The sequence below is a fragment of the Plecotus auritus genome (genome assembly GCF_963455305.1).
Source record: "Plecotus auritus genome assembly, chromosome: 7".
Taxonomy (NCBI): Eukaryota; Metazoa; Chordata; class Mammalia; order Chiroptera; family Vespertilionidae; genus Plecotus; species Plecotus auritus.
In genome coordinates this window covers 51,729,680-51,746,814 of record NC_137774.1, presented here as the reverse complement: position 1 = coordinate 51,746,814, position 17,135 = coordinate 51,729,680, and the positions used below count along the sequence as shown (strand labels likewise).

General features: G+C 51.0%; 1 protein-coding gene across 4 annotated transcripts in view; it reads left to right on the top strand.

Moving 5' to 3' along the window:
- Positions 1–894: 894 nt before the first annotated feature.
- Positions 895–17,135, top strand: part of PMP22 (peripheral myelin protein 22) — a 29,059-nt gene continuing 12,818 nt past the window's right edge. Inside the window, exons 1-3 of one of the 4 annotated variants that reach the window (XM_080678296.1) lie at positions 895–1,066; positions 5,325–5,439; positions 6,672–6,771. In XM_080678296.1, coding sequence (XP_080534422.1) covers positions 5,362–5,439; positions 6,672–6,771 — 178 coding nt within the window. In that variant the 5' untranslated portion in view covers positions 895–1,066; positions 5,325–5,361. Of the gene's footprint in view, positions 1,067–3,500; positions 3,681–5,324; positions 5,440–6,671; positions 6,772–17,135 lie in introns of those variants that run through there. The other 3 variants (XM_080678298.1, XM_080678295.1, XM_080678297.1) reach the window with 3 other exon arrangements.

Sequence of the window (17,135 nt, the reverse complement as noted above, 5' to 3'; positions counted from 1 at the left end):
TACCAGTCAGGGTACATAACTAGGTAGCAGTTCGATCCCCAGTTGGGGCATATTCTCTGTCTCTGTCCCTGTCTCTGTCTCTGTCCCTCTCTCTCTTCCCCTTCCTCTCTCTAAACAAAAAAACAATAAAACATATCCTTTTAAAAAAAGTGAGGAAATTGCCAGAATTTCAGGAAACTCATTCAATAAAACCAACTCCCCTTGTCCTGGAGTTTCCAACCAGGAGACCTTGCAAGAGATGGAGGGCTCTTTTGGGGAGCTCAGAGGCATATAAGCCACAGAGAGCCTGCAGAACACCATGCCTTCAGTTGTGCACCTCTTCATAGCTTTATGATTGCTCTTCTGGCCTATCCTGCCTGACACATTAGAATGTTTTCAATAGAGTGTTGTTGCTTTTTTTCTTGAATTATCTCATGAAGGTCAACACTTTATAATGAATGACATTGAGACATTTGGTTCCCTGGGGTGACGCTATGAGAGGTGATCTGTGCAATGTTTCAGCTCCTTAAAATGATATTGTTGATTAAAAATGAAATCTGTCTGCACACATATACCACTATGGACATGGACCCTTCACACAATATATTTCATCTTTACAGGATTCACTGGGAGGTGGGCTGGACACTGAAAACCCAGGAGACCTTTTTGCTATTACACAAGCTGGCACTGCCAGTGAGAACATCCTAGGTTTTGGGCATACAAAGAGCTCATCTTGTTGATTTCAGGTTCTGCATGCCCTGCAGGGCCTCTTAGGATCACCATGTTCTGCAAAGCGTGCAAAGCTGGGCGCTGTCTCTTTAAATAGTAGAGGCTGAGATGCTCTCAGGCCACCATGACAGATCCCAGCATTGGACCAGCCCCTGAATAACTGGAAGGACGCCTGGTTCAGTTCTCAGTGACAGGGAACACCACCAGGGAGCATCTTGGGGGCCTGGTCGGAAGCAGCGGGCTTGGTCTGCCAGCTGCAGGCCTCTCTGCTGCCCTGTGGGAGGGCCTTGCCCCTGCACCCTTTGAATTTGACTACAAAGAAAGCCGCGTGGAGGAAGGGGTTACACTGTTTGGCCCGGTGAGTTTTATTGCAAACTGTGCCTCTGGGTGGCATGTACTTATTACGCTTTATAGAGTGTTTGTTGCCCAATCCCCCAGTCCCTGCAGAACGCAAATGGCAAGGCTTGCAGTGGGGGCTGCATTTGTGTTGGAATTGACTGGGGAGTCAGAGAATTTTTTAATCCTAGATTAAGAGCTGGACATACACTCTGGCTGGGGTGGTGAGAGTGACCATCCTAGGGCATCTAGAAAGCCCAGTACATCCGGTTTGAAGGGATCAGGGGGGTCCAGATGGTCTTTTTCTGATGGGAACCAGTTCTGCCTAGACACTGCCAGGTGATCTGGCATTGGTAAGCAGGTTGGAGAGAAGCTTCCACCTGTAGCTGAGCCCTGGCCCGCTCTGGGTGTGGCAAAGCTCGCTCACCCTGCACTGAGCCTCCTCCACCACTGGGAGCCCAGTAGGCAGAAGACAGAAGAGGCTGTGAGGGAGTCTGGGTTCACGTTCCACAGCCCACAGTATGGCTGTGACCTGGTACTGATTAAAATATTGGGTTCAAAAGAAAGAAAGGTCTGAGGTGTGCCTTACAATGTGTACATTTTCTAGATGTATATTTCATTTAACAGTTTACTTGTGGGGAAAAGGGAAGAGAAAAAAATCCTGAGTTAAATATACTAATATTTGTAAAGTGCTTAGAATTGTACTGGGTACATAGTGATTGCATAAGTGTTGGTTAAATAATAAGTTAAATAAAAGTCTGAATGGCATAAAGCAAAGCAATAACTCCTAGGGCAAGCCTGACTGTAAAATGATCCGGGGAGAAAAAAACACTTCTTTTTCTTTAGTTAGCCATTCTCCTTGCATATGCGTTTTCAGTGGATGGGAGTTAAGAGCTATTTTAGTTCAGGGCAGTCAGGCTTGTCCCTGAACTTGTTGTGAGCATTACATGTGATGTCATAATAAGAATGGTGACAATGTGCTGGGCACTGGGCCCTTACTATGTTTCAGATATTACACTTGCTACTTCACATTTTACTATTAGTCCTGTTTGCAGAGAGAAAACAGATGCTCCGTGGACTTCAGCTAATTCCCCAAATTCATGAACCCTGAGAAAGCAGGGGAATCAGGTGTGGCTGAGCCCAGAGCCACAGTGCCTAACCATTGGACGATACCACCTCTCACAGACAAGTGTAAAGTCCTGCTAAAGTGTCTGCCATATGATGGACATTGGATACAATTTTTACTATGATTCTTTTTTAAAATCTGATAATATAACAATTTTTTAAAAGATCATTGTTTGAAGAATTTTTCAAATAACTTATTTTCACTTAAATATAAGAATGCATATACGATTAGCTACAATAAGCAGCTACTTTCAAATAGTAAAATAATGTGGAATGATTTGAATCATTTAAAGTGATGAGATTTTATGACAGTTCACTAGTAGGTAGGTGTGTGTGTGTGTGTGTGTGTGTGTGTGTGCGCGCGCGCGCGTGTGTACTGCATTATTAGGCAAAGACGTTTAACATCCACACTGGGGCTCTCTATTCATACACCAAGGCTGGACTGCAGGAGTGTCTATTTGAGCGCATCTTTGCCACGCCCGCCCGCCCGCCCGGAAGGGCTAGTCTCTCTCCGTGACGCTAGGCGGACCAAGTTCAGGCGGCTATGAATCAGCTGATTTCCCTGGCTGCTCTTCCCCCACCTCAAATGGCCAACTCCCCACCTCATGGCAGGGACGCCAGCCAAGCCTGGGAGCTAAGTCAGGCAAACTTCGCTTGGAGCATACTCGGTTGTGTTCTGGTTTGCCCAGGCTAAGGGGGGCTGGACCACAGGACAGGCTGTCTCATAGTTGCCAGGACTCTCCCTCAGCCCCTCTCATCCAAGCAGGGCCCGTTAGATTGGTCCACTCCAATCCCAGCGCGGCCCGCGTACAGACACGGATAGCTCGGGAGCGTGCGGTGCAGATGTGCCCTGTTAAGACCACAGAGCAGGCCAGGTGCGCAAGGAACTGAGAGGATTGGGCATCTTCCAACACTGAAGTGTCAGCCGCCCTTCCCCCCCACCCCCCCACGCCCCCGAGTGTAATCCAGCCTCGTTCCCTAAGTGAACTGAGCCTGCGTGAGTGAGCCCCCGAAACCCAGCGCTGGGCACCCGCGGGGGCGAACTCTGGCTGGCTTTTCCCACGTGGGCTGAGGGGGTGGAGGGGCCACTTTATTGGTCAGCGCTTGGTTTTCATGAACTCGGCGGAGTGAGGGGAAGCGGAGGTGAGAAAGCTCCGCTGTCTCCTAGTTTCCAGTAAAAGTCGCAGCGGTTTTGCAGTGATTGACTTTCTCCTGAGGCGCAATGAAGACAAATAACTGTCTCTTGCCCCCACCCGCCACTTTCTGCCCTTTCTCCTCCCCGAGTCCCGCCCTCCCGCACACGCTGACCCAGGGACACACCCCACTGCGGCGACGCAGACAGGGCGTTGTTCCCGTTAAAGGGAAGGCCGGGAGCCTCCCGCCCGCCCCTGCTCGGCGCGCGAAGCCCCGCAGCGCAGCTGTCTTTGGGGACGCCAGCCGCCAGCGAGAGAACTCAGCGAGTCCGTGCCCGAGGCCGCTCTGAGGATCGGGGACCGCTATCCCTTTGGGCTGTAAGTGCTTTGGTAGGGAAAGTGGAGGAGACGGAGAAGAAACGTGGGTATCTTCCGTCGATGGTGCCAGAGAGCTTGGAGCCCGCGCAGGCTTCCGCTGGCCAGGTCCCTGAGCTTTCGGTATTGGGCGCGGGCAGACAGACCAGGGTCTGTCCCTTACGTTTCCTACGGGGTTTTTAAGGATACAGAGTGGGGTGCTGCTGACCTGTAAACCTAAGGGGCGCGGGTGTTGGGGTCGGGATATGGGGCAGGGGTGGAGCAGTTTTCGCCTCGATGGAAAGGAGCCTACTCGGGACTCATTGCCTGCGGTGGACATCCCGGGGTGCTGTAGTTCCCCACTTTCTAGCTGTATGCCGGAGCCTCCTCCTCTTGCCCCTCCACGGCACTAGGAGCCACGGGATTTATTTAAACCTTCTGGGAGACATCAGAAAACTGCTTATTTCTCCCTGTACAATCCTGGGTTTCTTTCAGGGTGTTGCTTATGGAGGATAACGAAGGGGCCTGGGATTGGGTACTTTAAAACCGAGTTATGAAATATCTCCCTGGCCCACGACTCCGTCCTGAAATAGTCCCCAAAGACTCAACTGGTCTCCCAACTTTACCTATCCTCTAACAGGTCACCCGGGTCTCCAGTTCCCCAAGGTCCCTAAAATGAGGGGCGAGGACAGCACCGCGCGATGGCTGCTGCAGTTCTCCTGGGACTGGACCCTTTCCCTTCCGCCTCTTCTTCCCACCGACATTTGCTCCGCTCTATTAGATGGGTGGCTTAGGTCACAAAACACCCTTCAGGATTTAAAATTGGAAAGTTAAAATTGACGTTTTCAGAAAAGATTTCACAGTCCCAGGTCTGAATCCCAGCTCCGCGTGCTTACGGCCCTGAGGAGCGTAGGGCGGGCCTGCGGGGCGCCGGCCGGTTGGAGGCCCCGCCCAGGGTCTGCGGGATGGGAGGGGGCGCGCGCGGCTGGCGGGAAGCTCTGGGTCCGGGGCTCGCTCCGCCTTTCTTCCCTCCCCACGCCACCCTGCGCCTCTCCCCGAACCGCCAGTGTCTCTGGCTGCTGAGCTGGGGCCAGGACGGCTCCGGGCGCTGGCAGAACTGAGTGGAAACTTGGAGACCAACGGAATGCGGAGCGCGCCGGGATCTGGGAAACCCACTCCCTGCCAGGCGCTCTCCCGCCCAGCCTGCCCCTGCTGCCCCCAGGCCTCTCTCAGAAATCTGGGTGCCTAGCCTCTCGCCCCCACCTTCACTCCATGAGGGAGCTTTGCTCTCCACTTTCTGACCCCTTCCCCAAGTCGGGCTGCTCCGGGAGGCGCCGCGGTGGGTGGAGGCGGGCTCTGGCCTTTGCTTGTCATTTTGGGAAAACCTCTACTCCTGGACTGACTTAGCACATGTTTTTTCCAAAAGCAGAAGATGTTCTGTGGAGGGGGACCCCCTCCCTGCTGAGGTTTAGGCAGACATCCTACGGTCCGCTGCTGCCCCCTCTCGGCGGCCGCCGGGCGTGCAGGGCCCCCATCTGGAGGCAGAGCTGGCGCAGCGCCAGACCCGGCATTCCGCAGCCGGGAACCTCCCTCGCACCCCTCCCGCCCTCGCTAGAGCTCGCTGGGGCCAGTCGGCTGAGCCTCACGTCCAGCTTGTGCTCTCTCCAGCAGGCAGAAACTCCGCTGATCACAACTTGCTGCCAAAATGCTCCTCCTGCTGCTGGGTATCATTGTCCTCCACGTCGCAGTGCTGGTGCTGCTGTTCGTCTCCACGATCGTCAGTGTGAGTGCCCGGTGGGCGGGCCGGCGGGGAAGGGGCTGAGGTCATCCAATCTTCACCCAAAGCTAGGGCCTCCTGAGGCCAGGATTCCACCTGTGCCCACCCCCACCCCACCGCCACCTCCCAGTTCAGGACCGCTTTATTATTTGCAATAAGAAGTCCCAGAAGTTCCCTAGCGTTTTGCAGTTTCTGGCAATCTGCGCCTCTTGGGTTGTTTTGAGAAAACCAGAGCAGATGAAGGGGTAGGAAGGAAGCAATCACTGGACTAGGTTAGCTGCCAGGCCTCTCTCTAAGCCCAGTAATTTCAGGGCAGATCCAGGGCCCCAGACCTTTACTTGGTAAAGTTGTTTAGCTTATTTTCCTGATGCAGGTTTGTTGAGGATGTGGAATAATTATGAAGGTTTGTGTGTTTTTTCCCAAATGTCATAAGTCAGATGGGCAGTTTAGTTCACAAAACACCCTTTAGGACTTAAAATTGGGAAGTTAAAATTGGCTTTTTAAAAAAAGAGTTCACAGTCCCAGGTCTGCTTTATGATGTGAACATAGCACCTTCTTAGTAAAAGTTCCCCATGTCTGAACAAGCCATCAGGGCAACTTGGGTTACAAAACCACTGAGCTCTCAAGTAGATAAGCCCTTAACTCATTTCCTGGCTGGGAAGGTGGACACAGACCTGGGCATCGAGGTGCTGTGGCTCTCACTTCTTCATATAAGGCAGGTCCCAGGCAGGATCTTCTTGTCTGTTTCAAAGGTTGAGAAATAATTATGTTCTGGATTTGTGAATTTTATAAGCATCCGGGTTTATCATTTATAAGCATTTTAAAACATTGTGCCTGATAGTCTTGTCAGGTTGGTAGGAGTTATAAATAAATAAGGAAACAGCAGAAGGTCCAGTGGAGAGGAGGCTTGAAGGCAGGTGGGCCCGGGTTGAGCCCAGACGCCTTCTACCATAGTACACAGCTCTGCACATCATAACTTATGTGTGTGCTACTTTTCCATTTACAAAGTACTTTTCACTGACGAACCCTGGCCTTCCCGCTGACAGTGTCTGAGCCAGACCAGCACCTCTCTCCTCTCCAGCATGACAGTGGCCTCTGGCTGGGCAGCACCGGGCAGGGCAAGGGCAGGCCAGGGGGCAGATTGATGAGGCACCTCTTTGCTTTCCCAGGGTCTTCTCCCTCCCCTTTCTGTCACTTCTCACTGCCTCACCTGATTTAGGATGTCCTGTTCTTTCTAGCAATGGATCGTGGGCAACGGACACGCAATGGACCTCTGGCAGAACTGTAGCACGTCCTCTTTGGGTAACATCCGCCACTGTTTCTCGTCATCAACAAACGGTGAGACTGGCATTTGCTCCCGCAAGCTTGTCTGTAGCACGTTTCTTTGTCTAGACCTGGAAGCCCTTGTTTTTGGAAGACACAGGCTTGAAAGTTGTTGCTGGGGTTGAGTGGAATGTGACAGGGGGCCATGAATGAAGACAAAAGGAGGGGGGCAGTCACTTCCATGGCTAAGCTACTGTCCTGGCTATCATTGTACATTCTCTGTACCCACAGAGTGCCCTTGAGCTCCCCATCATCACTAAGTGTAATGCTTCTTGTGAATAAAGATTGTCCCAAGGATAGCTGGGCCAGCGTTGGTCCCCCAATTACCAAACTGTCTTTCCAAGTTTTGGGACTCAGTGATGCCATTTAGTATAAAAACCTTTGAGTGTTTCTTTGTGCAAGATGGGGTCTTGAAGCTATTTGCAAAAGCCTCAGTTGAACTCGGAAGGGTCCTTCATCAGGGAGTTTGTGTTTCTCCTCTGTTCTCAGCATCCTGGCTTGTGAGATACTGGGAATCAGGCTCACTTAGATTCAAGTTAAGGGGATAATGGCCGTGGAAGAACCTGCCAGATAGCTCAAGTCCTTGGAGGGGGCAGTGCTCAGCAGGGGCCTGTGTCTGGATGTCGAAAGGCTAAGGTGAATAGATGCATTCTTTTTGGTATCTGGGTGATGTTTAGTGGCTACGTGGACTCTGGAAGGAGCTTGCTGTTGAGGATACAATGAGCCCGGCTTGGCATACGCGTGTGTTCCAAAGAAGTGTCCTCACCTACAGAGGGAAGTAGATATAGGTATGACAGGGTTTGCTGACACCCTGGGTTTAAGTGACCAATAATATACAGGCTTCCTAGTGGCTGCCGTGACCCATAAATCCAGTATTTCTGTTGAAGACGTTATACCGGATGGAAGAAACCAGTTTAGATCCAGCTTATCAGAGCAGGCAGTGAAGTAGCCAGTTCCTTTGCTGGGTTTTGCCTCCTATGCTCCACACCCAGTAGCACCTAAACTGACACTGAAGCCTTACAAACGAAACATCTGGAGCCTCAGTATATAGAGAAACTGCTAGAATAGTCACTTGGTGGTTTCTATAGGGAGAAATAGCAAGGAGTAGAAAACCTGCTTTGTGTCTCCACTTTCCTGGGCGAAGAAGAGCAAGGCGCCAGTCCTTGCTGAAGTGGACAGTCCTTACCCTTTTGTCTAAGTGTCTGAAGGATATTGAGTTAAAACCATCCTAGAAGTTGCGCAGTGAGGTTGCATGGTGAATTGCAAGTAAATGAAATGCTCCTGTGTGCCTAAGAATCTGAGATAGTGCTGCTTGTCCCGGAGCCACGGCATGGCTGTCCCCCGCTCCAGGGTCAGCTGAAGTGCCCTGAAAACTCAGGATGGGTGTCTCCTCGCTCGCCACTGACACCTGGTGGTCACTGTGGTGACTCAGTCCAGAAGGCAGACTTTCCCTGGGGCCCAGCCATGTCCCCAAGCACCAGTCCCAAGTGGCACCTGGCCATGCGGGGTTGGCATGGAATTCTGGACTCCGAGGCCCGGAAGGAGGCAGTTTGGGCAGGCATGGGGAAACCAGCCGGGTTTCAAAAGAAGTGAGGCGGTGGAGGCGCGGCTGTGTAAACGGCTTACACGGTATGCAGGAAAGAGCAGTATTAGCCTCGTGGCCTGTTATGCCCTGCACTTGGCATCTTCTGCAGTTTGAAATGGCTTCTGTTCCATGCCAGATGCAGGTCTCAGAGAGGCACTGTCATTGCAACCAGAAAACTTCTCTCTGAACTGGCCCTTCGGTTCCAAGCTCATCCTGCGGGGTTTATATATGACCACTGGGGTTTGTGCGTGTTTATTTATGCTGACTTTGGGGTTTCCGTGTAGTCCTGGAGCGTAGCTTCTCTGCATTCTCACCTCTCACTCGGGCATTTGGAGGAAATCTGGACACGCCCTTAAACAGACCCTGTTATTCGGACCTGGGCTGATCCACTGCATTGGGAGTTTCCCTTTTAGCTTCCCCAGTCATTGTCTCTGGTGACATCTTTCTGACTGGTCAGCTTGTGTGACAAATCCAGCTCTGACGGGGCTGAATTCTCTGGGCCTTTGCTGCTTTTTCAATTGATTTTAACAATTTCTGTGGCAGACAATAAGGCGAAAAGGTATATAATTTTAAAAAATTATACTGTTTTCACAAATGAACTATATCAGTTGGGTCTGAACTTGCTCTTAGAATGTTTGGAACATAATTTTTATTTTACTCAAATCAAATGTAATTTGTTACTGATAAAAATTTATGCAGAATATGCTGTGTGTGTGGTCTATGAAAATACATTGGTTAACACGACTTTTTTTTTTTTTTTTTTGAAGGGGCTCAGTTTTATGTGTGTGGGGCTACAGCACTACACCTCTTCGGGTTGCAATTCATTTTGTTTTTTATATGAATCATGCCTCTTGCCCGGTTAACTGTATGGCAGTCAAACATCTGTGTTACATAGTTTGAAGGAGGCTTATCAGATCTTTCCCCAAGTTGCCTCTTCATATTAGAAGTAGTTTTATTTATCTTACAAACTGTCCTCACTCCTGCCTGTCTTTCCACTTTTAGAATTTATTTACATACTTTCTGACCCCACCCTGCCCCTGGCTGCAGGTAGAGGTGATTGAGGCTTATTGGGGGCATATTCATGGTGACCTTGTATGGAATCCAAGGCCCTTGATGGTCCCGAGATTCTTCGAGGAGTCAGGAGGTCAGCGTGGAGGGATGAACCACTGTGAAGGCAGCTTAGGCCAGATGCCCAAGGTGTAGGGGTTGGCAGGCAGTGCCAGGGTTCAGGGAGGAAGTGGAAGGGAAGTCTCCTGTGGGAGGTGGAATTTGATCCATCCTCCAAAGCATGGGCAGGATTTAAATAAATACAGGCAAAGAGGAGGATATTCCTTATCAAGGCAAGGACGTGACCTACAGCAAGGGGAAAGCAATGCAGGGGATGCAATGTTCCCTTTAGGATTAGGATCCACAGCATACAACAGAACGGGTTCAAATGACAGTGGTTTAAATGAGATAGTGTATTTCTCTCTCTTTTAAAAAAAGTCTGAAAGTAGGCAATCCCAAGAAGAGGTTTGGCAGTTTCTTGAAGTTGTCAGGCACTTTCTTGCTTTATTTATTTGCCACCTTCTGGCTTTGGCCCTCATCCTCATGGACCTACAGGCTGCTAGAGCTCCAGCCATTTCATCCATGCTTCATGCAATAGGGTGGAGAAAAGAGGAGAAGGAGAATGTGTCCCCTTCCCTTTTCCTGAAACATCCCGGATAGATCACATACTTGTTTCTGTCTTCATTGGAACTTAGTCACGCAGCCACACCTAGTGATAAGGGAGGCTGAGAATGTAGTCATTTGGCCTTAGGAGATGTATGACTTCTCCATTCAAACACATTTTATAGCCAGCACCTCCCAGTAAGCCAGCTTGAAACACTTCTCTCCTAGGCTTTGCCTGCCGCTCTCCAGATCCACTCAGCCTTTTGTACAGTAGCTCTGCTGGGCCCAGGCAATTTCAGAGCAGATGTGGGATTCTTCAAAAGTCCATCTCTGCTATATCTGGGGCTTCGTCAGGAGCATCCCCCTTCCACAGGACCCATATCAGGAACGTAGAATCTTTCCACTTCCCTCTCTCTCACCTCCCTGGTCATTAATGCAGTCTTATTCATCGTGTCTTTTGAACCTTTGTTTCCTTCCAGTCTGGACCTGTTTCCTGAACCCCAGACCCTCATATCCAGCTACCTACTAGGCAGCTCCACGGGAGGTCTCAGAGGCAGCCCAGCCAGGCAGTGTTCACCGTCCTCCACCCCATTTACCCTTTGACATGTCTAGTATTTTGGTGGATGCTGCCCCTCTGCCAGCAAGCTGAGCATTGAGTCCGCCTTGACTCTGTTCTCAGTCATCATAGGAGCCATGGCCACTCACCCTCCCATGTGTGTGGCCCCCTCACCTGTCAGAGTTGCTGTCACAGCCTCTGAACTCCTAACCTTTCTTGCTCCCTTGTAACTCATTTTTCATATTGAATCCAGGGTGACATTAAAAAACCAAACCTAATCATAGCATTCTCGAGTTAAAACCTGTCAGAGTCCCCTTATTGGTTCTAACCTCCCGGGGACAGTCCGTGCCGAGGCCTATAGAAACCTGACCTGTTCCTGTTTCCCATGAAAGCTCGTCGGCCATCTTCCCTCCGCTCCCCTTGGAATTTCAGCCTTCTCTTAGGTCCTTGTCATGAACTCCCCACCGCAGGAGCCCCTTCCTCTGTTCTTTCATTCAGAACGACTCATTGAATACCTACCATGCTCAGGTACCATTGTAGACACTGAGGATACAAGAGTAAGAACTCATGTTTTCCTGGGTGAAACAGTAAACAAACATGGGTAATTGTGGGCCCTGGTAGGAACTACAAAGAGAACGAGAGAGGGCAATGTGGTCAGGCAGAGTGGGTGGAGAGGGGGCCTCCTGGAGGAGTGACCCCTTGAGGATGACAGGGAGTCGGTCACATGGACATCTCAGAGAAGTTCCAGGTGGAGGGACTATCAAGGGCAAGGTCACTGGGAGGGAAGGAGCCTGGCAGGGTTGAGGAACAGAGGCAGAATGGCGAGAACAGCGAGGAGAAGGGTAGTGGGCCAGCCCCTTGGTCCTTAGACCCAAGTCAGGAGTCTGGTGCATATGGATCCATTTCTAGTTTCTATAATTTCATGTGACCTGCTCTGTCTTATATGTATTCTATCGATGCCTGTTTTATTCCAACTTAGAATAACAGTCCAGAACATTTATAAGGCAGAATGTGTCAGGAATCTTACAAAGTGGAATCATGAAACAAAAGCATTAGTTCCCTCATTCAGGGCAAGGCCAGCAAGCGTTAAACTCCCTGTGGTGTCTCAGTCCAGTTCTGTGATTATTTCAGGTCACGGATTCTGGTCATTTTTGTGGTTTTCCTTTTCTCTGCTGCCTTACTCATTTTGAGACCTTTCATTTCATGATCAGAAAATAACTGAGGACAATATTTTATGTTAGGAAATTCGATTGAATAACAAACAGGTTCGCTCTGCCTTGATGAAGAAGTGGCGCGCACGGCGTGGTGGGCGGGCCTGTTGGGTAGCGTGTGCACACTGGGCCGCCATCTAGAGACAGATGAGGCCAGTCCCTGGAGCCCCGGTTTTCAAACTGATAAAACCTGAGCAGCTGTGGCTGGGGCCTGGGAAGGGGGTGCACCAAGCCTCCTCCCCAAGTCCTGAAGGTGCCCGTCTTCCTGGGGTCCTCATACCACAGGTGAGTTTAAAATTTACTGGCCAGAGGTTAGCAAAGCATTTGTCTAGCATTGAGTGAACTAATGCTTTCTGTTTGGAAATCTCAGGATTATCTAGATTTTAAGTCTCAGGTATGCACGAGTGTTCTCCCACTCTGTCTTTGGCCGTGTGGACCTGGTGTGTGGCAGCAAGGGTTGGGAGGCTAGAGTCTGGCTCCCAGCTCTGTGACTGCAAGGCACAGCCCTGGCCGTGCCTGCCCCTGGCCTGCCTTCATCAGCATCAGAAGGTCACATGGAGGCAGGACGCAGGCAGAGCTTGTCTTCAGTAAAACCTGCCTTCCATCCCCTGTCCCCACTTTCCAAGGACCCTCTTGCCTCAGAAGAGAGTTAACAAACTTTCTCATACTGTATTATGAGGCACATAAAATGCATTCATTCTTGAAGCATTTTCATTCTTACTAAAGAGGAGGCCTGTGCTCCACACAAAAGTATGGAGGAAAGAACTGGGCCTTCCTCCAGGGTGTCCCTGCCCCTTGCCACCTCTTGTGTACAAAGGCAGCCGCACACATGTACCCCTTTTCCCAGTGACCCCAGGCAGGTCTGCTCTGCCGCAGAGTGTGGGCTGGGCCAGGATCAGAAGCTGGGAGAGTGGGCCCTGTGCCTCTCTTTCCTTTCTAAGCGACAGTGACCAGCTCCTGGCACTCAGCAGTTGTGGGCAGCAGTAGTCCAGTGCTTTGGATGGAAAATTAGGAAAAAAGAAGTCTCGCCAGTGTCGGAGCTCCCCCTCCAGGGCGCAGTGGTCTCCTGTGGTCTGTGTCCACAGCCCGGAGTCCTCTTGCTCACCCCGCCAGTGGCCTTGTTGTTCTGTCAAGGGCATTAGACCATTTCCTCATCTGTGGCTCAGCTTTCGGTCAGAGTTTAGAAAACACGGAGGCCCTCTGCATTTATGGGTCCATGTTTGGCAATTTAACATCTTTGTGGCTCCCTGGGCCAACCCACAACCTCTGTCCAAGTAATTTTACAGGCCCTTGTGGGCTGCCGAAGCCGGCAGCAGAGGCCCAGGGGTGGGATGTGGCGTCATCATGCTGACGTTCCCACCCTCCCCATTTCTCCTCAGGTGCCAGCAGCCAGGAGCTAATTTGGAATGTTCTCACAGAGTTTGCTTTTTAAAAAATTCAGATTGCATGCCTAGGATTTCACCTGAGTCCAGAAAGCATCCCTTGTACTATTTCAGGAGCAGGGATTGGTCGGGATGCAGCCTGAGGTGGCGGGTGTTGATTTTCGGTGAGAGAAGGTGCCTGGGAGAAAGCCTCCCGAGTGGGCAGTCGTTGGCACACTCAGAAACCAGGGGCCCCGGGAAGTCACGGGGCCCATCCCTTCGCCCTGTCCCACCTAGCTCAGACCCCTCTGCCATGTGCCTGTGGTGTTCATCCTACCAGTGATGGGGAGCTCACTACCTGTCAAGGGAGCCCCTTTCATTTGAAGAGCTGACAATGTGGCCTACCCACTTATTCTTTGAACTGGGCACACAGAGCCGAAAGACCCTGTTCTTGGACTTGGGGGAGACAGAGAAGTAAATAACTGTGATGGTGAGAGGACTCTGCAGGAGACAAAGCAGGTGAGAAACAGAAAGTCGCCCCTGGGGAGAAAGCCTCCTTCTCTCCTGGTCCTGTGGATTGAGACTTAAAAACCAGAGGGGCCAGGCCCCTGAAGGACACAGAGGGAAACTGCTGGAGGTCATGGAAATGGCCCAGGGCCTGGGCAGGAAAGGTGATGTGTCCACCAGTGATGGGCTGGCCGGGGGCTACGTGTGCTGGTGGAGGAAGGGGCGAGAGGGCTGATCGCTGGGGCTTCACAGACCCTGGTACTGAGCACAGCCGGACACCACTGAAGGGCTTTAAATGGGACAGTGGCGGGATGTGATTGAGTTTCGAAAGCTCATTCTATTATGCAGACCGTGTGGAATGTGATCAGAGCACTTGGATTTAGACGTCCTTAGCTCATGGCAGAGGTCTGGGCTGGACATTCAGATGTGGGGGCTTTTAGTCCACACAGTGTTCCCTGTCACGGTGGGGAATAAAATTACCAGGAAGAACAGGAGAGGAGGAGCAGAGAGAACGGGGTCCAGGAAGGGGTTGGCAGGCGAGACTGGGAAGATGTGGTAGTGATGTGGGAGGAATGCCATGCGATGTGTCAATTAAGAAATTACTTCGTTGTCCAGCCTTTTCTGGTGGTCTCTGTTCACGCGCGATGTGCTAGGCTTGGGTTTTACTCAGTTGCAGGGCTTGTCCTTAATGAGTCTAAATCTCTTTAGGGTCCCTGGACTGTTTCTTCAATTATTTGGAGACCGTGGTTTTATCTCCTGGTGCCTTCCTTTCTTTAGATGATGCCTCACTCTGTCAGGGGCTCTCTGGTACTGGGGAGATGCCTCGGAGTCCCGCTGTGTGAGGATCACCTCTGATCCCAGATTGCTCTGATCTCAGATCGCTTCTGCTCTGAGGCTAGATGGGGGTTGGCTTGTGGATGCCTAGAGGATCCGAGGAATCTCTTTCCCTTTGCCGTACCCTTCCCGGCCACTCCCCCTCTCATCCTCTCTATCTTTTGTGGATTCTAAATGTAAGGAAAGGCAGTAGCATCATTTATGCACTCGTTTTCAGATAGATCGTTGCACTTCTCAGCACCTCCAGTGTGTTGTCCTGGGAAACCCAGTAGCCTGGGTATCGGGGGTCCTTGCTTTTCTGCTCTACCCAACTGGACGCTGGGGCAGGGCCCTGGCTGCCTGATGGAGTGGGCCCAGAGGAGGAGGACCTGTGATGGGTGCTACATCACATGCAGCCCAGCACCTCTTCACATGCAGGATGCAGTGGTGACGTGGGGGGATCCTGAGTGGGGCAGCCTTTGAGCTGGGCCTTGGACACGGAGTAGAACTGGAGGAGGTGTGCAGAGGAGAGCAGGGAGTGTGCTGCGGACGAGCATGTCAATGGCACGTGGGCAGGGGCCATATTGGGTCTAGCTCTTAATGTGCACGATGCTTGGCCCTTTTTTATACTTTAGGACTAAAAAGGAGAGGGGGCTTAGGTTATTTTTACATGGAGAATGCCTTTAAAACCCAAAGATCTTTAAGAACTCAGTCATTCTCTAAGTACATTCTCCATTAAAACCTCTCATGGTCAGGCAATTAAAAGTGTCTTTCTTCTCTTCGCCATCATTTTCAATGGCCAAACCCAGCATTTCCAAGTTAGCTAGTCTTAAAAAAAAAGTCTCTGCTAACTAAAATTTGGAAGTTAAGCAGTCCCTCCCCCAACACTGCTTTACATTTCATTGTTCATTGTCATGTCCAAGGAGGGAGGCTAAATACTTGACCATGGAACCCACTCCCTCATTTTTTATTTTTTTTTAATCAACTGGTGGGTAAGTCTTCCCACCACAATTCTTTGGGAAATACAGCCTAAGCGGATCCTTCTGCAGCTAGAGTTTTCCAACCAGGGAGTAAAAGGGGCCTTGACTTTCAGGTACTTCAGGTACCTCAGTGGCTGTATTGTGTTTCCTATAAATTAGATGCTGGAAAATAGTTAGTGTGCCTATTTAGTTCTAGGGAGCCTCTTGCCTGGGAGTGCAGTTAACTGAATGGTTGCGTCAGATTTAGCCGAAACTCCTGCATAAGCAGTTTGTGCTCACTAGCTGCCAGCCGTAGGTTCTGCCCTAGTTAACATGCCCCATGCTCCTGTGGCTTCCTCCTCGCTCTGAGCTCCAGGTCCATGTCTGTGGGCTGAAGGCCCACGTAGCTTTCCACTGGGGCTCGCCATCTGCAGGGGCCGCAGCAAAGCTGGCTGGAGGTCTGAACCCTATTTCAAAGCCAGCAGCTGGTCTGGATTGGGGGGTGCTGGGGTCCTGGGGGAGGACCTGCTGGGCCCCGCATGTTCCAGCGGGTGGGCGAAGCCAAGCGCAAAGGCCACATTGTTTAGGATGGAGGCCTCTTGGCAAGTCAACTATTTCTGGAATGACATTTCTCTCCGAGAAGTAAGGAAAATGGAGACTTGTGTGACGGCTGTGGGCTGGGAGGTGTGAGGGTGGCGGCCAAGCTTGTGAGTCCCGTGCCTTTGAGAACAGCCGAGCATCATGCTGATGTGTGGTGCTGCCTCTTGCTGTTGGGTTTGTCCCCTCCAATGGCCTCTTTCCTCACAGCTTGTTTCTCCCGTGGCCTCTTCCATTTATGTTCCAACTGTTCTCCTAACTGAGTCAGAGAGCTTTTCTGAATTGACCAGAAGGGAACTCGAGGGGCGTCGGGACAAGACGGGGTGGCTCCATGCTGGCAATGAGAGTGCAGACGGACCCAGGTGAATGCACATTTACAGGTGCTTCATCCACCCTGGCTGGTGGCTCAGTTGGTTGGAGTGCCATCCCATGTACCAAAAGGCTGTGGGTCCCATTCCTGGTCAGGGCACATATCCAGGTTGTGGGTTCAATCCTGGGTCAGGGCGTGTAGGAGAAACAACCAATCCATGTTTCTGCCTCACATCGATGATTCTCTCTCTCTCTCTCTTTAAAATCAATAAACCTATCCTCAGGTAGGGATAAAATAAATAAATAAATAAATAAATAAATAAATAAATAAATAAATAAAATAAAAGTGCTTCATCCTTTCTGGGCCCATAACTTACTGGACTGCAGGGCCCAGGCTAAGAATACAGCTGAGGGGGCAGATGCACTTCCTTCATTGCTTGGCTGCCTGCAGCAGGAATATGAGCTTGAAGTGAGCTTTGATTATGGAGCCACTCACCCTTCCCTGTGTCTCCTGGGGAGCTGGGTCTGCCTGCAGCCGCGGCCTATGTCCAGAGGCTGTAAGTGCTCTTTCACCTGGCCCTCACATGAGAACAGTAGGTCTGCAAAGAGTTTTAGGGCTTTTCATTCCTGTGCCCAGCACCAAAGATGGAGATGAAAAGGCTGCCACTGGGAATCCCACCATATTTACGAGGCCCTGGGGGGCCGGGAGGGTGGCAGTGGGCACTGGCTGTTTCTCTGGTAGTGACTGCGAACTTGTCCTGGGGCTTGGGTAAGTGTCTGCCCCTTGGAATTGGCCTCACAGTAGGTTTGCTCCATATAAAACAGGTTTGC